General features: G+C 39.0%; 1 protein-coding gene and 1 long non-coding RNA gene across 4 annotated transcripts; both read left to right on the forward strand.

Moving 5' to 3' along the window:
* Positions 1-51: 51 nt before the first annotated feature.
* si:dkey-266f7.5 lies at positions 52-14369 on the forward strand. Of its 3 annotated transcripts, XM_073930393.1 has the most exons (10): positions 52-143; positions 1831-1943; positions 2541-4322; positions 5128-5339; positions 5425-5479; positions 5574-5698; positions 5774-6009; positions 13449-13608; positions 13718-13828; positions 14033-14174. In XM_073930393.1, exons 3-10 carry the CDS (start codon positions 2575-2577, stop codon positions 14113-14115), a joined length of 2730 nt encoding a protein of 909 aa, XP_073786494.1. In that variant the 5' UTR covers positions 52-143; positions 1831-1943; positions 2541-2574; the 3' UTR covers positions 14116-14174. The 3 variants fall into 3 exon arrangements, with proteins under 3 accessions (XP_073786494.1, XP_017207655.2, NP_001093569.1); XM_017352166.4 differs by having other exon boundaries at positions 136-1943; NM_001100099.1 differs by lacking the exons at positions 52-143; positions 2541-4322 and having other exon boundaries at positions 1774-1943; positions 14033-14369.
* Positions 14370-18317: 3948 nt separating this feature from the next.
* Positions 18318-22537, forward strand: LOC110438134 (uncharacterized). The gene is made up of 2 exons (XR_011007458.2): positions 18318-18385; positions 19768-22537. It is a non-coding gene; the product is annotated as an uncharacterized lncRNA (long non-coding RNA).
* Positions 22538-22788: the final 251 nt, after the last annotated feature.

The raw sequence follows: 22788 nt of genomic DNA on the forward strand, positions 1-22788 counted from the left end.
ACAATATGTACACAGTATTTTGAGAAAGTGTGCCAGTCCCCAAAGGGGGCGGACCCTGCAGAGGCCATTAGCGAAACACCCAGGGATGGGAAAGGACACCCAGTTTGACTGCCGCAGCTTATCAGAAGTCTCTTCAGTCTCAAGTGAGGGTCTGAAGCAAAAAAGATAACGCTTGCTCCGCATGCACCGGCTATATACTCTGCTAATGATCCTTGGCAGCAGGGCAACACATTTCTAAACATAATAGTTTTAATAACTCATTTCTAATAGGCTAACTGATCGTCTTTGCCATGATGAAAGTATATTTTACCAGATATTTTTTAAGATACTTGTATTCAGCTTAAAGTGAAATTTAAAGGCTTAACTAGGTTAATTAATAAGGCAAATCATTGTATACCAGTGGCTTGTTCTGTAGACAACTGAAAAACAAATATTGCTTAACGGGGCTGATAATATTGACCTTAAAATGTTTTTAAATGATAACTGCTTTTATCCGAAATAAAACAAATAAGAATTTTTCCAGAAGAAAAAATATTACAGAAAATACTGTGAAAAAAATGCTTGCTCTGTTAAACACCATTTGGGAAATATTTAAAAAGCTTTTGACAAGAAGCTTTTGACAAGATCATTAAAAATATGTCAGTTAGAAATAATGGCTAATTGGGAGGACCAGGAGAATTCCCGGTGGGCCGGTCTGTTTTTTGGTTGCAAGGGCCGGTGTCCGTAGCTGCTTGCACTCTCAGCAGTCACACTTTTTTCATTTATTTATTTATTTGACCATAGCTTCACTCTTTTTATTCATTATTTTGCTGCAGCGCCGCTCTTCTTATTTATTTTCTCGTAGCCCAGTGAGCAAAATGCAGCCCGCAGGTTAACTAACGTTAATGATGATGATGTAACCATCGACCCCAAACAGCGGCACCTTAGTGAATATAAGAATTCGAATAATTAATATTAATGAATAATACATCTGCTCAATGAAAATCAGATGATTCACTACATTAATAAATCTGACATAACTTGATCCAAAATCTAAAAAGGGGAGAAAAAGATTAAGCCATCAAAAGAAAGTAATGCTGTGTCTTAAGGGTCACAAGTCATTACTTATTTTTTATTCCCACTGTAATAGCGCTACTGTGAACCAGTGGTAAGCTTGTTACGTAATAACGTCGTGGACCCGTGTTCGAATTTCACTTGAAAAACAATTTTTCTTTTTCTTCTTTTTTAAGACATATAATACTGTTAGGGCTGTTGAACAGTTGAATTTTTAAAGCAGCTGTTTTCTTGAAAAAGACGTGATAGTGTCATTAGAAACTGAATTGGAATCAGTCGTGAACTGAGGTGGGCCGGTCTGGCTTGAAACTCCAGGGCTGAAATTGAGTCCCACTCCGTCCCTGACCCCAGTAGAGCTTTATGTCTAGCTAGTCCCCTGAGTAATACTTCTTTTTAATTGTCTAGATTAGAATGCAGACATTCGAGCAATTCAAATGGATCATTGCCATTTGGCCTACGGGGTAAACATCTACTAAGAACAAGTCCCTTCATGTGTTGTTTTCATTTAAATTTGATTGATTACATATTCTCTTTGGAAGAGTAAAACTCAGGACATACCACTGCTAAAGAAAAAAAATGCTTAACATTATTAGGCGTAATTAGAGAAATAAGCTCTGTCAGTTATATCGCTGTTGAAAAATTCAAAGAAAATGAAACACAAGTAAATCATACATTGAGTACATATTAATGATATTGCTTTATATTTACAGTAGTAATTTAGTCGAAAGCAGGAGAGAAACTTTCTCGTTTCCTTTAGTATGTTTCTCTCTTTCCCAGAAGTCCACACCCAATCGAGAGCTAACGTCAGCAATCTTACTGCTTTATTGACTCTTGACAGTCGTATCAGCAGGAGTGTTCTGTCCTCCAGATATTATCCAGAGAAGTAAAAGGTAACTTTATTTTTAAATTATTATGATTTTTAAAAGTGAACTACAATTACAAAATATTTGTCAAAAATGTGTTCTGCCTTATGTTTTGCTTAGTGTTTCTAAAACAATCTATAATGCAACAAGCATTCAACATAATCATGTTAACGTTTTATTTTTCTGTTAATTTCAGTTTATGCGTTATGCTAATTATATTTTTACTACACTATAATGTCTGTAAAAAAGGTCAACGATGTGTTATTTGTGGGACAATGAGAAAAGTGAAACTCTTAACTAAATCAAATAATGGAAACAAGTGCATAAGAATCTATTTAGGTTTTATGTAATATATTATGAATATAATTTAAGGACACTTGATTTTCAGGAGGTAACACCGATAATAAGCATGCATCATATAAGCTGTTTTGTAAAAGACCTGTTTAAGCAGGGTGTGGCAACTTACATTTACAGAAAACTTAAAAAAAATTAAGATGTAAGCAAATCTTGAATACAATTAATACAAATATATGTCAAACATAAACTGCTTCTATCGCTGTCAGGATATCACAAAAGAATGCAGGACAAAAACATTCTACTCCCTATCGCTCTTTGTTTTGACAGTGAACTCATAAAGCTGAGGTTCTTTGATCCGTCAATGGCTTCACAGACCATAAACTTCATCACCTGGAACGTTAATGGACTTAAACAAAACAGAGATCAGAAATTTCAAGAACTACAAAATGCTGACATTGTTTTCTTGCAAGAGACTCACATTGGAGTAGAAGATGAACAAATAGAAGACTATAAAAAAGATTGGATTGTTTTCTACACAAAGTACACCTCCTCCAGCAGAGGAACTGCCATTTTAGTGAGGAAGAGTTTAGATTTTGAATATATAAGTGATGACAAAGATAACAGGGGAGCTTATGTTGTGTTGAAATGTAAACTGGCGGGTCAGAAGTACACTCTGGTGAGTGTTTATAACCATCACACCGATGCAAAAACTCTTGATAATCTCTCAGGATACCTGCAGAAAATGACCACAGGGCTGCTGGTGATTGGTGGAGATTTTAACACAATTCTCAATCCGTTTATCGACAAAAAGAATAATACAAGCAAGATAGCAAATAAAAGAAATCAGAAAAATCTGCTCTTGTTTGTGGAGAAGTTCATGAAATCTCTTCAGCTGGCTGATGTCTGGAGAAGAATGAACCCTGTAAAGCAGGATTTTACATTCTACAAAAGAGATTGTCCAGTGTCCAGACTCGATTACTTCTTCATTCCAGATGAATGCATGTGGCGAGTGAGAAGTTGTGAAATAAGAAACTCTGAGAGGCCTGACCATCAGCCTGTATCTTTGGAGATCAATAACATCTCCACAATTCCTTTAATGAAACAATGCCATGTACAAACATTCTTCCAACTATTAAAACATAAAAGTGATATATTAAATGATGATAAAGGTCCATCACAGGGGGAAGAAAACCAACATGTAGTCAGTGAGGTTGACATTGTGTCAGCTGTTCAATCTCTTCAAGTTTCAGACACACCAAGACCAGACGACATCCCAGTTTCCTTCTATAGAGAGAAAATTCAGGATCTGATTCCATACATAAAGACACTCTATAACAGAATCCGCAGGGGTGAATTTAACTGCTCTGAGAAACAGTTTAACAAAACTGTGAAAAGTCCACATGACGACAGTCATCACTTTTTTAACGTCGACTACCTCATCATTGCAACTATTCTAGCAAAACGTCTAGATGATTTCTTGGAGTCTCAATCAAAGAGTCAGGTACCAGAAAACTCAGCTGCTGTCATGATCAGTCCCAAAACTTTCTGCACTGAGATGAAGTTGTCTTGTATAAAGGATGAGATAGAAAAACAAAAACGATCAAATCCAGCTTTATATCAGGATTTCCTCATTGTGAAAAACCTCTTGAGAGACGCACCGGAGGGAGATGCTGAATTTACAGATGTTTCAAGTGAAAGAGACAAACTGCTGGATCAGGGCTGCCCTTTGACCCCGGTTCTCATTACTCTGGCTCTGAAATGCTTTGCCTCTGCAATAGCTGGAGATTTTAGACAGCATGATATTCGGGTTTTCAAAGAAAGCGTGATACTTTGCGTCCAACCTGAAGATCTTGAGAAAGTAACGGCTGCTGTGAGAAACAGAGCTAATGAAGTATTCCACATCACAGAATTATTCAGCGGAAATGTTGGAGGTGAACAATTAAAGTTTACAAGAAATGAGGGTGAAAACTGGAATGAACTGAACATCACAGTGGAAGAATCAGAGCCCAGTTGGTCAAAAATTATCAAAATCAATGCAGAGAGTAGAGTGTGTGAGGAGCAAGATTTTGAAATACATGAGGATGATGACATTTTGTTGGGTGATGTAAGGTGAGGGACATGAAGATAAATCAAATCATCATTTGTACTAATGCAATTTGCATTGCTTGTTCCACATTTTACTTGCAATGATACTTACACTGTGTCCTAACAACATGCAGCACGATGACATTCCAGCAAAGTCACAGTCTTTATTATTTTTAAAATCTGAAGTGAACTATCTGCTGCTACGTTCAGTAGCATAGCGATAAATGGCGTGTAAAATGTTGTTCAAACTCACAATAGTAGCATTTACCACTTAATAACACACATCAATGGGCAACATGGTGGCTCAGTGGTTAGCAGTCACCTCACAGCAAGAAGGTTGCTGGTTTCAATCCCAGCTGGGCCAATTGGCATTTTTGTGTGGAGTTTGCATGTTCTCCCCATGTTGGCGTGGGTTTCCTACGTGTACTCTGCATTTCCCCACACTCCAAACACATGCTCTATAGGTGAATTGATTAAACTAAATTGACTGTAGTGTATGCATGTGTGAATGTACTGTAAGAGTGTATGGGTGTTTCCTAGTACTGGGCTGCAGCTGGACGGGCATTTACTGTGTAAAACATTTGCTGGATAAGTTGGTGGTTCATTCTGCTGTGGCAACCCCTGATGAATAAAGGGACTTAAACACAGAATAAGAGAGGGAAAGTCTAGTGTACAATTGTAAATTGTGTAAAAGTGTAAATTGGCAGAGTTGTCCAGAGTTTAGGACCAGCAACCGGAAATGCTCGATCACTTCGTTTTTTTTAAAAGCTTGTTCTAGGAACAATGAGGAAATTGAGAATTAATGTTTATTTATTCATTTATTTTTTAGCAGGCAGATCATGTATGCAGTTGTGACTCTGCAAGACTCAGATGAGGTGATGGTGGTGTCATCAAACTGGTTGAGCCTTGATAAAAAGCTATGTTACTGGCCTCCATTCAAATCCCCAGAGAAGTGTATTGAAGCTGTTCAGAACAGACATAAGCCTGAAACAGGAGGGAAACCATGGGAAAAACTAAACATTAGCTTTCACAGAGAATGTGGTAATGGTTACACTTTTTATAACACCTGTTTGTTTTAGTCTTTGTTTAGTATCAAATTCTCAGTACAATATTCGTGTTATTGCAGTCACATTTGATCAGGCAAAAGTGGGGCAAAAAGAAGTAAAGGAACAGAAGGAGCGGTGAGTAACAAGTAATCAGCCAAAGCTGCCAAAAAATAACCTTTGAGTACGTTTGTACTGTATTGTTTAATTCATCGTTTATATCCAAATGAAGATCATATCTATTAGCCACTGGATTCCCTGGAATAAAGAGACAAAGAGTTGAAAACTTTCAAGGAATGTCAATTAATCCACTTCAAACACTTGCTCCAGTGACATCTACATCTACATCTATTGATGGTGAGCCACACTTTTTTTGTCAATATCACTTCAATAAGTTGTTTCTTAAAAAAAAAAAAACATTTTGTATTTCAGACAAAGATGAAATCCTCAAAATGCTGAGAGACATCAAGAGCACAGTTCAGCGAAACTCTACCATGTTAAAGAAACTAATGAAATACAATGGAGTTTCTGAAGCCCCCAGCAGCAGCACCAATGTGCCTCCGAAAGAGATGAACAAAACTACAAACCTAAAATTGCCTCTAAAAACCTTTGACGATGTGGCCAGGATTGAAAGAGAGCTCAACAATGCAACAACACGCAAAAAATATGTGAGTCAACGTCATACCTTTAATGCTTTAATTAAAGTATAATTTAGCTTGGGTCAACCTAGAAAAAATATTGTAATTTGCTACAGTTAAATTTATACACTTCCCTCAAATTATAGTTTTGTCTAGGTTAAACCATGTAATTTAATATTATTTAAAATATTTATTCTGCCCAAGGAAAAAAAAATATATTCACTTAAAGGTAAAATATTGTTTTTATAGACCATGAATTAATTGAATTACTTTGAACTTAAAATGAAAATCAAAGTAAAATTGTACATTGGACTAAACTAGAATACATGAGTAATATTACACAAGTAATATTAAATAATTGTAAGTAATTGACGAAACAGTTGATTTTGCTCACATTTTAAGATTATAAGGCTGAACAGCATGAAATGCCATCAGTCTACAGAGGTTTCCAAGTATTTCTCTGCTGCAATTGGCATATCACAATAAATAACACTGAAAAAGCAAAGCAAAGCAAACACTACCAGATAACGTTCGAGGTTACTAAAGTAACCCTTCGTTCCCCGAGGAGGGGAACGGAAGCACTATAAGTGGATTTGATTGTAAAATCCACGCATTGGGAGGTTCGGTTCAGAAGCTACTCGTCTGAAAGAGTATTGAACGGGCCAATTAAGAATGAATTGGCAGCGCAAGCCTGCGCAGGTGAGCGGCATAAGCAATCAACTGAGTATATAAGCTCACCTGGCGCCAGCAGACGCTATCCTTTTTAAGCTGAAGAGACTTTCAACAGCTAAGGGACAGTCATTATGGCGACGGAGTATAGTGCTTCCGTTCCCCTCCTCGGGGAACGAAGGGTTACTTTAGTAACCTCGAACGTTCCCCTTCGGGGGGAACTTCAGCACTATAAGTGGATTTGATTGTAAAATCCACGCATTGGGAGCCCATTGAAAGCGCCATAATGACTGCACCTTACCAACACCCCCGATGAGGAGATAGTCAAGCAAGCGTGACGCACCCACATCATGGGGGGCGCGGTCCTCCAACGTGTCCCTGGCCCTAATTAATCCTACTTCAACAGAAGTTTTACGGATTTATATATATTTTTTGGGAAGTCGTGAGCATCTAGATAATTCTAGGAAAATACGACAGTACGTTGGGAAGCGTGCAATCCCGATAGGGAGGACGCAGCGGAGGCCATCCGTTACCCAAGGGGGGATAGATGGCAGAATTTACATATGGACTAGCCCTAAAAAGGGGGAGTACGCATAGCAAAAGAGTGGTTAGCGGGGAGGGAAGACACGGGTCCGCCCAGGGGGGGGACTTAACCGTGGCGGAATAAGCATATGGGATCGCCTAGTGGGGATCACGCATAGCAGGCACCTTTACCCAAAACGCGGGCTGACCAGCGGGCAGACCTACAACGTAGTGGGCCAGCAAGTGACTCCTCCGCTGAGTCAGTGCTGGGGGCCACGGAGGAATCTGCAGGGTTCACCTGACAGGGAACTTTACTGACAGATAAAAAGGCGCACGTATCTCCGTGTTAGGGAAAATGGCGCAGCAAGCGTGTTTCAACACCCTACCGAATTGTTTCCTCAATCACCAAGGGTTACCTAATACCCTTGAGGAAACCGGCTCCACTCGCAGATTGTAAAACCTTGCAAATGTGTTGGGTGTCACCCAGCCCGCAGCTCTACAGATGTCTGTTAGAGGGGCGCCGCGTGCGCGCGCTCGAGAGGATGCGAAGCTCGGAGTGGAGTGCGCACGCGCTCTCGGGGGACGCGGCTCATCTCGGCTCTGATAGTGAAAGAAAGGCATCCACAATCTAGTGGGAACTTATTTCGGTACGGCACTTCCCTGCTGCCGACCGCTATAACAGACGAAGAGCTGCTCAGATGATCTAAACTCTGAGTGCGGTCCGGATAATACGCAAAACGCGAACTGGACAATAAGAAGGGCTGGGTCTGCCTCCTCCGAGGGCAGCGCTTGCAGGCTCACTACCTCGTATTAAAACGGAGTGGTAGGAACCTTGGGCACATATCGCGGGCGGGGTCTCAGGACGTGAGAGAAGCCAGCCCAATTACAGGCACGAGTCACTGACCGAAAAATGCCTCCGGGTCTCTGACCCTCTAATCGATATCAACGCGACCAGCAGAGCTGTCTTCAGGGACAGAAAGATACTGAGTCGAGGATCGAAGGGATCTGACGCGGCTTGTGTAGCGAGGGCGAGATCCTAAGAGGGCATGAGAGGGGGCGGGGTGGATTAATTCGCTTAACGCCCCTGAGGAACCGGATGATGAGGTTATGCGTTCCCACGGTGCTGCCAGCCACCGCGTTAGAGCGGAGATGGCAGCCACGTAACCTTGAGTGTGGAGGGCGACAGCCTGCTCTCCAACTTCTCTCGGCGTAAAGAAAGCACAACGCTGATCTGGCAAATTACGGGGGTCTTCTCAGCGAGAGACACACCATTCAGTGAATAGACTCCACGTCAGGGCATAGGCGCGCTCGGGGAGGAGGCTCTAGCCCGAGTGACAGTATTAGCCACCGCAATCGGAGGTTACCTAAGTCTTCCTCGCGTCTAAAAATCCAAAGATCGGCGAGGGTGCCAGGTGGTGCCCTGTCCCTGAGAGAGTAGGTGCTCTCTCGAAGGGACTGCCAGGGGAGGGCTATCGCGAGGGAGAGCTCTGACATCCAGATCCGGTTGAGCCAGAGGGGCGCAACCAGCAACCTGTTCCTCGTCCTCCCTGACCTTGCACAGTAACTGCGCGAGCAGGCTCACTGGGGGAAACGCGTATTTGCGCGTGCCCCGAGGCCAGCTGTAAGCCAGTGCATCCGTGCCGAGAGCACTCGGTCAGGGAAAGAACAACTGGCAATGAGCGATCTCGGGGAAAGCAACAGATCGATCTGGGTTTCCCCGAATCGCGCCCATATCAGCTGAACAGACTCGGGGTGGAGTCTCCATTCTCCAGGACGCAAGGCTGCCGTGAGAGCGCATCGGCTGCACGGTTGAGCTTGCCTGAATATGAATGGCGTGCAGCGATTTCAGCCGCGGATGACTCCAGAGGAGCAGACGGCGGGCGAGCTGAGACATGCGGCGAGAGCGCATACCCCCTATACGGCTGATATACGCCACCGCCGCCGTACTGTCCGTCCTGACCAGCACGTGTTGCCGCTCCAGCACCGGAAAAAAATGGTGGAGAGCGAGGAACACTGCCAACAGCTCCAGGCGATATGCCAATGCAACTGGGTACCTTTCCACAGGTCTGCAGCCGCATGCCCGCAACGCACAGCCCCCCAGCCCGTGTTGGAAGTGTCTGCTGAAACGACAACAAGACTGGACGCCTGTTCTAGAGACACCCAGGCCTGTAGGAACGAGGGGTCGCTCCAAGGGCTGAGGGCGCGGCGACACAGCGCAGTAACAGAGACTCGGTGTGCGCGCGCGTGCCATGCGCGTCTGGGGACTCAATCGTGAAGCCAGTGCTGAAGTGGTCTCATATAGAATAATCCGAGCGGCATGAAGCGGCTGCGGATGCCATATGCCCCAGGAGCCTCTGAAATAGTTTCAGTGGGACCACTATTTTACTGTCGAGCTCTCTCAGACAGTACAGCATCAGCTGAGCGCGCTCTCCGGAGAGGCGCGCTGCCATGGTGACCGAGTCCAGCTCCAGCCCGAGAGAAGAGATCCTCTGCACGGGGGCGAGTTTGCTCTTTTCTCGGTTGACCTGAAACCCCCACAGGTGGAAGTGCCAGAGCACTTTGTCTCTGTGCATAATCAACTGCTCCGAGAGAGGGCAAAAATCAGCCAGTCGTAAAGAAATTGAGTATGCAGATGCCCGCGAGCCGAAGGGGCGCTGAGGCACCCTCCGCGGGCTTGGTGAGGACCCGCGGAGACAGAGAGAGCCCGAAGGGGAGGGCTTTGTATTGCCAAGCTCGACCTTCAAACGCAAACCGCAGAAACTGTCGGTGGCGAGGAAGAGTGGAGACATGGAAATACGCGTCCATCAGGTCTAATGCTGCAGACCAACCCAGAGGACGAACGCACCGGAGGATGCGCTTCTGCGTGAGCATTCTGAACGGCAGCTTGTGCAGGCAGCGGTTCAAAACGCGCAGATCTAGGATTGGCCGTGACCCACCGCTCTTTTTGGGCACGATGAAGCGTGGGCTGTAAAACCCGCTCTCCATCTCGGCTGGAGGGAGCGGCTCGATTGCATCCTTCGCCAGGAGGACAGCAATCTCCTCTCGCAAGACAGGGGCAGACAGGGGGCTGACCCTGGTGAATACACACCCGTGACTTGGGGGCCCGTTTCGCGAACTGAATCGCATAGCCGAGTCTGATTGTGCGTATGAGCCACCGCGAAGAGCTGGCCCGCGCTAACCAGGCAGGCAGAGCTCTCGCTAATGGACTCATCGCTACAATCGCTGACGTACCAGCAGTGGGGCAGCGCGGAGTGGGTGTGCTGATCCGGGAAGCTCGCGGGTCCCACGGAAAAGCTGGAGGTGAGATATTTGCTCTCACTCCAAACCCGAGCTCCGGAGGGGAGGCTCGAGGGGTGGGAGAAAGGAGACCGTCCTCCCAGCGCTCGTGAGCCACTGGCGAAACGCACCGAATCTGCAAGCTAGAAAGCATAGCGTCCCAGACTGGCAGATTTCGGGCTGTCACATCTGGGGAAGTGAAAAGTGCCCTTTCATAATGTTTTCATGGCAGTAAAAAGTGCCGTTTGAAATGGGGCCCCGCCCTCCAGCGGGGAAAGAGCAAGTTCCCTCTTCTCCAGATGGCCTGTCCCAGGGGCGCTACGCGGTCCGTTGCCGGACTTAGCGGCGTTCTGGGCAGGGGGGCTGCCTGCTTCCGAGGTGCCCGACGCGCTCGCTTCGCCGGAGGCGTGTGCGGGGGCGGAGCAGCTCTCGTAGGCGGGCGCCTTCGGCGAGGAGCAGGTATGAATGGAACGGCGGGCGGAGCGGGCTACGGACCGCCGATAAGACATCACCCACCAACTGGTCTGGATCATCATCGGACAATGAAAGCCCACCCTCCGATGCCGCGGTGGACATCTGGTCTCCGGTGTCATCGGGCGTAAGGGCTACCATCTGTTAGACGGATCGCTTCCCCCGCCCGAAGCTTGGATAGAGCGCTTAGAGGAGCGGGAGGTCCGCGGGCCCGTGGGCGACGGATTATCTCTCGCTGAAACCCTCAGATCTGCCCGAGTGCCCGCTGCAGAGCAGGGGACAACTGGGGTGGTTCGCCCTTTTGCAAAGGCTAACCGCGATCTTGCGCAACAGTCATGGCATCGCAATGACGACATGAACTGCCCGCGAGCAGCGCATTAACATGCTGGACCCCCAGACATGCAACGCAGTGCCCGTGCCCATCATCCGAGGACAGGAAACCACTGCATCCAGAAACGCACAGTCGGAGCGCCGTCCTGATAAGGACGTGCTGCACGACTGTGTTGCTCTTTCTGTGAAGTTTGCAACTTTATACGCACCGCTCTGGAGGACCGGACCCAAAGAACGCCAGGCAAGGGAGAAACCCAGCTCGACCGTCTGCCACTGCGTGTACACACTCTGGACCGGGAGAATGCTCTCGTTCGCTCAGAATCGCTGGTCACAGCAGGAGGAACCCTCATCGACTCGATCAGAAAGTCTCTGAAGCGAAAAGGATAGCGTCTGCTGGCGCCAGGTGAGCTTATATACTCAGTTGATTGCTTATGCCGCTCACCTGCGCAGGCTTGCGCTGCCAATTCATTCTTAATTGGCCCGTTCAATACTCTTTCAGACGAGTAGCTTCTGAACCGAACCTCCCAATGCGTGGATTTTACAATCAAATCCACTTATAGTGCTGAAGTTCCCCCCGAAGGGGAACTATGGTATACATACATCACTACAAAATACAAAAGAGAGAGATAAAACTTTAAAATGTACACTGATAAAAAGCCGTTTTTCTCCCCTAAAGACTTATTATGTGGTCTCTTTCGCCCTCTTGTGTCGGAACTTCAACCGTCAATTACTTCAAGTGTGTCTGTCTGTGGATTGAAAGACAGGGGCGTAACATGAAGGGGCGTAACTTGTAGCGAGTTATACAGGCGTAACTTGCAGTTTTTCAGATCCCATTGAACCATTCGTGATGTCAAAACGAGATGTTGTTGGCAAGATGGTGGAAATACTTACCAGAGAACATTTTCACCAAATGTTTTCATGAGTTTTCTCCAAATTTATCCACAACCTATTATTTGATATATTGTTATATTCATTCATTCATTCAGCAAATCCAGCATGCAACTCGCTGACCTCTTCATCTGTTTTGTCATGACAGTTAGCCTACTTGGCATTGCCCCCTGTGGTTACAAATAACAGTACAATAGTGAGTGCGTCAAGTATGAAAGTGTTTGGCATTGAGGAAGGTGTAGACATCAATAATTATGATGGTTGGGTTTAGATATGGAGTAGGTGTAGCTGTAATAATTGTAAGGGTTGGGTTTAGTGTTGGGGTAGGTGTAGACATTATTAACTATGATGGTTTGGGGTAGGTGTAGAGGTTAATAATGATGATGGTTGGGTTTAGGGTTGTGGTAGGTATAGATGTTAATAACTGTGATGGTTGCGTTTAGGTGTGGAAGAGGTGTAGACATTCAAAACTGATATAAAATACCATCTTGCTGACAAAATAGTTTTGACATGTGGGTCTCCATAGCTTCAAGTTACGCAAGTTAACATACTACAAGTTATGCCCCTTTATGTTATGCCCGTCTTGTAGTCTGCAGACAGACTTTACTCCATTTTTTTGCTCTGTTTATTATGTCAGGCTGATGGCCACTGACACGCTACAAAATTATAAATATTTAACATAGGCACTATCTTTATAAATGAACTATATTTGTAATCTAAACAATTACATTCTTGACAAAAAAACCCTCAAAAGTACATTATGTTGCCCAACAGCTTTTTTTTTTCTTTTTTTCGTCAAACTGTAGTGAGCTTATTTCTCTGCTTGTCACTTTATGTGGGTGGAGTAATTCACAAGAGTGAAGAGGCTGTAAGAGTGCTGTTAAAGCAGAATATGGCACGGCCATCAGCCAATCAGATTCGAGAATCAGATAGAACTGTTGTATAAATACATAACATTAAGCTATGCTATTTCTAATTATTTTATGTGGTAAACTACCTGCTGGTGCTTTTGGTAGGGATGTAAATGTCATGCAAGATGGTAATAAAATTCACATTAGAAGTAAATAAAAACTGAATGGCACATAAGCAGTATTTTTTTTCATGTGGTCATAAAAGCTGCTGGTATAAAGTAAAAATACTACTTTGAGAAAAAGTAATGCTTTATCACTTGAAGGGGGGGTTATTTTTTTTCTTAGTACATGCATATCACTGTAACTGTATCATTTAATGGTTATCATACAAATTATTTGACTGGATTTCAATGCTGTGATTAATTCATTCGAATCAAATTCACATAAACATTCTCTTCACAGGCAAAACATCTGTCAGAACTTGGAGGCTTTGGGCCAAAAGATGTTGTTAAGAACATAATGCAAAGTATCCTAACAGATGATCTGGCAAAGGAGTTCAACTGGCAGGGCAGAGGAGATAAAAAGGCCTTCTCTCAGCTTCTTTTAGCAGATGTGATCAGAGGTAAAGTAATTCATCACTGCATTAACATTAATACATAAAATATATATTTAAAGAACCGAGACCTTAACTATATACAAACTATCTCTACTGTTTCGGTTTCTTCTTTTAGATGCTGCATTCAAACGAAGCGTAATTAGGCATGACTGTGAAAAGGAAATTAAAAAATATCTGAGTTACACAGCTGATCGGCTCACTCGGAAGAGACCAAGACAAGAAGGAGGTGGGTGATGCAGATCTTGCAAATGGTCTAACGGGCTTCTTTTCTAATGAGATCTTTTCATAGATGAGGGCCCGTCATTTTATCTGTTTTGATTTTAAGACCCCTAAAAAATATCATGCAATGTTACATTTTTAGATCATAAATACATAATCAAATAAAAATATATGTTTACATTTTTTTTACTACTATTATTTTGTTCCGCAGGTCCTGTGGTTGAGATCCCAGATATGATTTCTCCTACACCCATTGACGAAGACCCAGAAATAAATTGGGACATTTTTGATTGAGTTTTTCAATCAGTCATTGGTTGTGTAGGTCCAATTACACATTAAACATTAATTTCTGTGACATGTTTCCTTCTGTTTAATACTTTATGACTTGATGTCATGATTTCAGGCATTACATTTAAAATATTATATAATTATATAATATTATATTAAAACAAACAACATGTTGTAAATAGGCTTTTAAAAATATTTGTCATGTCCAGTGTTTTATAAAATTCAATGTTATGATTATCATTAAAATAAACCATTTAAAATAAAAGATTTTCCAATTGATTTTTTTTTTGCAAACAAGTACTTGTAATGTGTGACAGTACTGGACAGAACATTGTTTACAAGCAGTTTTATTTGTGGTGGACACATTTGAGATGGTGGGAGATGTTTTTGGTTCACTGTTTAGTCTAGCTATCCAATCACATTTTATGTTGAGACAAAATCACATGGGCGACGCAGTGGCACAGTAGGTAGTGCTGTCGCCTCACAGCAAAAAGGCCTCTGGTTCGAGCTTCGGCTGGATCAGTTGGCCTTTCTGTGTGGAGTTTGTATGTTCTCCCTAAGTTTGTGTGGGTTTCCTCCGGGTGCTCCGGTTTCCCCCACAGTCCAAAGACATGTGGTACAGGTGAATTGGGTTGGCTAAATTATCCATAGTGTATGAGTGTGTATTGATGTTTCACAGAGATATGGGTTGCAGCTGGAAGGGCATCCACTGCGTAAAAAAATATATTCTGGAAAGGTTGGTTTGTTCCGTTGTGGTGACCCCAGATTAATAAAGGGACTAAGCCGAAAAGAAAATTAATGAACAAAAATCACATGACTTTTTTATGTGCATATTTTTCTTATTGGTTAACTAAGCGTTCTAAAGTATATTTCAGAAGGATTTTGACACAACTACGCTAAGCAGCCGCTTTACAAAAGTTGTGTTTAAGAGGGAAACACGTCAAACTTGATAAAACTTTGGAGGGAGCATGCTGAAAGGCCAAGGAATGTGTTGTCTTTGACTTAATCTACATGGACACCAATACTTCGATTTTAATATGATTAAGATAATATTCTTACTAAGAGTCTACCATGTAAACAGAGATTTTTGATTACCTTAAAGGACCACCGAGTCATGAAATGCGGAGGTTTTTCTTTCCGTTTGCCATGCGGTATTAAATTTCATTAAAAAAGGAAAGTTAAAAACGAAACACCCGAAATTGCATGAAACTCTGGAGGAAAGGCTTATAGCCTGGTAATGCAACATTAATTGTTTTATACTGAAACTTGCCTTCAGAAAGTGCTTCCTTGGTGTTATCCATATTTCTTTGCATGCTGAACACACGTCAACCACAACAGGAGAAAACAAACAAACAGCAACTTCATTAATTGCGTACATTTTTTTAACGCGTAAATATTTTAAATCAATCACATACGTTAACGCACTAAATTTGACAGCACTAATATATATATATATATATATATATATATATATATATATATATATATATATATATATATATATATATATATACAGTTGAAGTCAGAATTATTATCCCCCTTTGATTTTCTTTTTTTTTCTTTTAGAAATATTTTCCAAACTACGACTAACAGAGCACGGAAATGTTCACAGTATGTCTAACAATATTTTTTCTTTTGGAGAAAGTCTTATTTGTTTTATTTCGGCTAGAATAAAAGCAGTTTTTGACTTTTTAAACATCATTTTAAGGACAAAATTATTAGCCCCTTTAAGATATATATATTTTTAATAGTCTACAGAACAAACCATCATTATAAAATAACTCGCCTAATTACCCCAACCTGTGGTTCAGCCTTTAAATGCCACTTTAAGCTGTATAGAAGTGTCTTGAAAAATATTGAGTAAAATATTATTTACTGTCATCATGGAAACAATTAAAAAAATCAGTTATTAGAAATGAGTTATTAAACCTATCATGTTTAGAAACATAACGTGTTGAAAAAAAGTTGAAAAAATCCTTTCTCTGTTAAATAGGAATTGGGGAAAAAATTTATAGGGGGGCTAATAATTCTGACTGACTTCAACTGTACATTTATTACCTTAAATATCTACACTGTAGAGTACATTTTGTTTTTTAAATGAATGAATGAATGAATCAAGTAATCAATCAATTAACTAACTAATCAATCAATCAATCAATCAATCGATCAACATTCTGTATTTATTTGCTTTAATTTTGCCTTTATCTCATAATAATAAAGTTCATAAAGATTTTATCTTTAGGTTTCAGTTTAAGAGAAAATAAAAGTGAAAGTAGTTAAAGCAAACTGAATTTACCATTTAGGCTTAGTGGAAATGATCTAGTTTACTTTTAGTTCTAAAGGCTTCATGTTTTTATCATTCAAAGAACAATTGTTACATTTCTGAGGGAACTTATAATGTAAATAAATTACTGGACGTATTTTATTTTGTTGTGTATATGTTTACATCCTGTGGCATCTTTTTAGTTTAATGTGTAAAAAATATGTTTAACTAAAGCTTTATTGTGAGATTTTTTGTTAAAAAAAAAAAAAAAAAAAAAAAAGAGTTTGCATGTTGTTTGCTTTTCTTTGTAAAAGGTTTGCATTGCATTTGCCCTTAGGCTGAGCTTGAAAGAGTAAAGATCATGATAAACAACACTTCATGGTTGTCAGAGCCCTTTATTATCTAATTAACTCAAATAGTTCAAAATGTAAGCTATTGATTATGAATATTTGTTTACTAAATACAATTTCTGATTATTGTAATTATTGACTCATTCACTGAAATAAATAAGCATACTTTAGCATTAAAAACAAACAAACAAACAAACAAACAAACAAACAAACAAACAAACAAAAAACAAACAAATAAATAAATAAATAAATTAGTATCATGTGCACATTTTTGAGTGTTTGCAGTTTTTATTTATTTATTCATTCATTTATTACCTTTTAATAAAAAAATAGAATATTATTTTAAAAAGGATGGCAAAAGTGCACACATACTTTACTTAAGTTGAAGTACAAATACTCATGTTTAAAATGTACTGACTACACTTTTGTACTTGAGTAAAGAAGTACAGCCTTAAAAATGTACTTAAGTAAAAAGAATCCAGTACTATGTTTTAGTTTCACTAGGTAGGTAACTATCCGGAGTCCTCACAGTCCAAAGACATGCACTATAGGTAAACAAAATTGGTTGTAGAGTATGAGTGTGTGTGTGTATGTGAATAAGAGAGTGTATGGGTGTTTCCCAGTTCTGGGTTGCGGCTGGAAGAGCATCCACTGCATCAAAGATATGTAATATTGCCAAACAACATTGCTCTCAAGGTTGCCCCATGTATCATCATCCTGACGCAATCTTACAGCATTCAGCATAGTTTTGAGACCATTCATGCTATTCATTTTCATACACTTCAAAAGATAATTCTAGGCCTGTATATTTTAAAAAATAATTAACTTCTTACATTTTTAATTCTGCCAAAATATATTTCTTTTTTTTTCTTTTGCTAAAAATACTCAAGGTATTGGGCTATTTATTTATTTATTTTTTGCATCAGGTTAAAGCAGCTTGATTCTCTTCAAAGAGCAGCTTCAGGGTTTCTTTCAGAGTATTGTCGATATTTTATTTAATGGATAAACATTAATTCAATAGATAAATAATTTTTTTCAATGAAAAAGCAACATACACAGGCATGATTACGACCTTTAAAACATGTGTATTATCTTTTATGTGATAAATTCTGGATCTTTTGCACTTTAATTTTATTCATAAATTGGGCAGTATAGTTATTTTTGTTTTTCTAAAATTTATTAAAAAATTTAAAGGAAGAACTTGTAGGTTTAGGCTTACAAGTAAAAACTGTAAAAAAAAAGCATAAATTCTCTATTAGAAAATAGGAACTCATTGAAAATAAATCTCAATGCATAAAGTCTTTATTTGTTTATCAGTAACTGTACAAAAGTTAAGAAAAAAATAAAAAAACACAACAAAGTAGTCTTCTGACCAAGTAAGTAATTTGAAATTCTATTAACTTAAGGCAGACTGGACTTACTTCACCTAACCTGAGAATAATAATAATAAAAAATAGGTTACATTTGTTTGCATAAATGCAAATAAACATTACATAGGCACATAGGCAACGTCAAGGTAGGAACACCCACTTACAACTTCAATCACCACCCAGGAAGAAAGGCAGCTATAAAGTCGCTGGTAGTAAAGCTTTACTGCTTACTTTTCTTCACGGCTGAATTGATGACAGTTCTGTCCTGCAGACATTATCCTTCGAAACAAAAGGTAACTTTTTCTTTGAATCATTAAATCAATAAACAAATGTCATTATATCAATAAACCAAAATGTTTATTGTCAAACTATTTAGTTTAAATATATTTTCAAATTAATAATGATAATAAAATAACAATAAAAACAATCCACAAACATAAGTTTTACTACTTATTTATCCAACAATCTTTGACAAATCATTACATTTTTTATGCGTTTGTATATCTTTGTATATCTTTTCTGTTTATTAAAAAAGGGCAATTTATGTGTTTTATTTAAAATTTATATTGTTGTTGATTTTTTATTTAATTTAATTATTTGTGTATTTGTTTTGTTTAACATTATAAATTTCTGTGAAAGTTAGATCCACGCCCAAGCTGAATGTAACTGTAAAAGTTGATGTTAAAAAATTATCCAAACAATGTGCTGACTCGAAAATTTCTTAACAAAGAAAACAATTCTCTTTTGAACCTTCATATGAAAGAATATTAACACATCAAGGTGGACACTGGCAGCACAAAACATAATGCCTGAATGACCTTTTTTTTTTTTATACTTATTTAAATGCCATAACTTTTCATTTCTTTTCAAGAAAGTAACTCAGAACTAATCTATATTCTGGTACTAATGAATAGTGATATATGAACATTTTTGAGTAAATTTTTAGGTTGTAAAGAGATTATTTTATTGCTACTGTATATAAATGCAGTTTCTAAAAAAACTAAGATTGTAAACTATGACCAAAGTCATCGCCCCAGCTTTGTCTTTCAAAGGTCCACAGGTAAATCAGAATTCCAACTATTTTTGTAAGCTCATCTAAAGTGAGAACTATTTATGCTTTGTAAATCCCTTAAAAAGTAAAGGCTTAGTTTACTTACGTCTATTAGTGTAGAGTTAATGCTTAACAAATAATGAATAAACTATTTGCTAATACTTAATAAATCATTTGTGTGCCGTTATTATAGTGTTACCAAAATAGGATGTATGAATATTCTTTCGAATAGTTGCTTGATGATTTGTTTTAACTACTCTTTTCTAACAGGTTCATAAATAATGCAGTACTTAATTTAGTAATGAAATATTAATTTATATATATATGCTTACAAATAAATACTATAGCTTTTGTCGCTGTTTTTATAAACTGCTTACTAATGTCTATTAATGTAGAGTTAATGTTTAAAAAAATGATTAAGTTTTTTGTTATGGCTTAATAAATAGTGTGTAATTCATACTGTTTAGTTTTTATAATGTGCTACCATATGAACATGACTTATTGTATATGTGCTTCTAACTATAAAACAAAAGGGGAACGGTGCTATTATGTAAATTCAGTAGAGTCAAATCCAACAGGATTAGGTCACATTTTTAATGCTTGTAATTTTATCTTATTTTTTAGGTTTTGGATGTGGCTTACTTGTAATCATGGATAACGAGATGCTGACTTTTATGACTTGGAATACCAATGGGCTTAAAACAAAGCCTAAGGATGTGAAAGCACAAATAGATAAGTTTAAATGTGACGTTGCCTTCATTCAAGAGACACATATTAGTCCAAATAACAGAAGTGTTTTTGATCTTTTTCAAGATTCAGAATCATTTTTTACAACTTACAAATCAAAGGAAAGAGGTGTGGCAATTTTGATAAAAAAGGATCTTTTAGGAAAATCAAAAACATATGACATGATGGATGATTCTGGCTGTTACATTGCAGTCAAATGTAACCTCAAAGGTCAGCTGTACACACTAGTGAGTGTATATGTTCACCAGGTGGATGCAAGACCCCTAAAAAAGCTCAGAATATTACTTGAGAACTTTGCAGAGGGCATCTTGCTGATTGGAGGAGACTTTAACATTCCTTTGAATCCCTACCTGGACAGGAAATCTTCAACAAAGAATGAAAGGCACTTCATGTTGAAACCAACTGTGGACAAATTTATGACATCCTTCCATCTTGTGGATGTGTGGAGAAGACTTCACCCAATAGACTGCCAGTATTCTACATCTCATAACTCGAGACTGGACTATGTTTTTGTGCCAGAAGAGTCAATGAGACATGTAAAAAGCTGTACAATTTCTATGGAAAAGTGTTGTTCTGATCATCAGCCAGTACTGTTTGAAATAAAAAAAAACTGTAAAAGGAAAAGAGGACCACCAAATCACTTCGATGACAACACACAAAAAAAGAAACAAAAGATCTTGAAGCAAATGGTGGGGGTGAACACGAAACAAAAGAAAAGGGAAATCTCTACTTTTGTGCCTGAGATTTCAAAGCAGTGGCTCAGTTGCAAACAGGAATATTGGGGTAAAGATTTTGATTTGACGTACAGTCAAAAGTCTATGGAAATGATTCCTGTTATGGTTGTTGAAAAAGCAATCCACTCCTTGGCAGTAAATGAAAATGAATCTAAACAACAAGATTGTAATTCACTCTCATTCTATAAGCGTTACTCTTTTGCTCTGATTCCTTATCTGTGTGTTTTTTATCACAAAATACTTCATAAACCAATGGCCACCCCAAAGTATTTCAACAAGGCCACAAAAGTCGGGCAACACTGCATATTCAATATTGATTATCTGATTTTAACCACAATCATGGCCAGGTGGCTCTGTGATCACTTGGATTTGCATTCATCAGATTACAGAAAAGACAATAAAAAAACTGTCGTTTTGGCTTTTAAAAATGGACCAAAAATGATTCCATGGTCCTTCCTAGAGAGCTGCTTGGCAAAAGAGCAAAAGAGAAAACCCCCACTGATGGCTGAATTTAAGATTGACTTTCTTAAAAAGATTCTGAAAAACAGCAAGGACAACAGGTACAAAATGTTGTTCTGGGGTTGCCCTTTAACTCCTGTGTTGATGAGGCTGTGTCTCACACATGTGGCTGAAAGATTTATTGAAAGAGCAAATCAGCCAAATTCAGAAATCCAGATCTGCAAAGAAAATGTCATTGTGAGATTAAATGAGAATGTCAGAGAAGCTTTGCTGAAAAAAGCAGAGCATGAATTACCCACAGTGTACTGTAAATTTGTTGATGCTCTCAAGGAGGTAGAGTAAATAGCTGATTAATTTAAAAGTGATTGGTTTGGTTTGTATGTTTGTGTGGGTTTCCTTCTGGTGCTCTGGTTTCCCCCACAGTCCAAAGACATGCAGCACAGCTGAATTGGGTATGCTAAAATTGTCCATGACTGTGAATGAGTTTGTATGGATGTTTCCCAGAGATGGGTTGCAGCTGGAAGGTCATCCGCTGCGTAAATCATGTGATGGATAAGTTGGTGACGCTGGTTTATTAAAGGGACTAAGCTGAAAAGAAAATGAATGAATGAATAAATGATTGATTGAATGAATAAATGAATGAACAATAAAGATGTGAAATACAAGGTTGGTTCTACATTTGTTAAATATTTTTTGTATGACTTTGATTTTAGTACCATTTTACATTACCTTCACTTGTTTACCTTTAAATGTTATTAATGTTCTCGTGAACAATTAGAAATTTATTAATGTTCTTAAATAACATTCATTTAGGCAATGAAAAATTGTTTGGTTGTTTATAATGGTTGCTGTAAGATAATTATTATTACTTATAATTATATACATTGAGTGTCTGAATATTTTAAAACAGTAATTGTAATTTTATATGTACTCTCAATTTTTGAAGATTGTGTTTTATGGAGTTCCAGGCTTTGCTGACTTTTGCTTATTTTGAACAGTGAAGTTAATGGTGTTTGCCCTTTATGTTCTTTAAGATAAACCATTTTTCATGCTTTTATAATGCCCTAGATTGTTTTTTTTTTTAATAAAATATCTGTTTAATACTTGTAATGAATGTTTTTTTTTCCTGAATTAGCCTTTAATTTTGTTTTTAAATACAGTATGAAAAATATATCTAATTTTGAATTGCTTAATTTTATAATTGGTCAAGCAAACAATCTATATAAACTAAAGAAAAATATTTGTGATATAAGTTTATTGTTGATGAAGTCTAGAGCTTAAATTTTAGAAAGGCATGAATGGTTTGCATATGTTTTTGAATCAAAGTGTGTTTTTGAGTTCTTTGCTCAATTGATGAAGACAATTAAATTGTGTGTAAACTTTGTAGTATGCAAGTACAGTATGCATGTTGGATTGTGAAGAACTAATGTACAATAAATGTTTGTTTCAAAAGTCACGCATTGTTTTATGTACACACACATACCAGATGCTTCCCAGATGTTACCAAAGGTCAATAGAGTCAGTGTTCAGTCTGTGGGATCTAATTTCATATGAAAACAACAACTAAATTCAGATATAATCATTACCAATAATACTGTATTACAGTAGACTATTAATTATGTTAAAGCTACCTCAGAAAAAAACCTAATGCCACACCAGCAAGTAATGCATCAAAGTTTTCCATCATAGTCAACTGAGGTTTGAG

The sequence above is a fragment of the Danio rerio genome, chromosome 19 (genome assembly GCF_049306965.1).
Source record: "Danio rerio strain Tuebingen ecotype United States chromosome 19, GRCz12tu, whole genome shotgun sequence".
Taxonomy (NCBI): domain Eukaryota; kingdom Metazoa; phylum Chordata; class Actinopteri; order Cypriniformes; family Danionidae; genus Danio; species Danio rerio.

What these genes read in the sequence shown, in the direction of transcription:
- si:dkey-266f7.5 (XM_073930393.1), top strand. Translation starts at nt 2,575, where the DNA reads ATGGCTTCACAGACCATAAACTTCATCACCTGGAACGTTAATGGACTT. An exon ending in ATTTTGTTGGGTGATGTAAG is followed by an intron (nt 4,323 to 5,127) that starts GTGAGGGACATG and finishes TTTATTTTTTAG; the next exon opens with CAGGCAGATCATGTATGCAG. An exon ending in GAGACCAAGACAAGAAGGAG is followed by an intron (nt 13,829 to 14,032) that starts GTGGGTGATGCA and finishes TTTGTTCCGCAG; the next exon opens with GTCCTGTGGTTGAGATCCCA.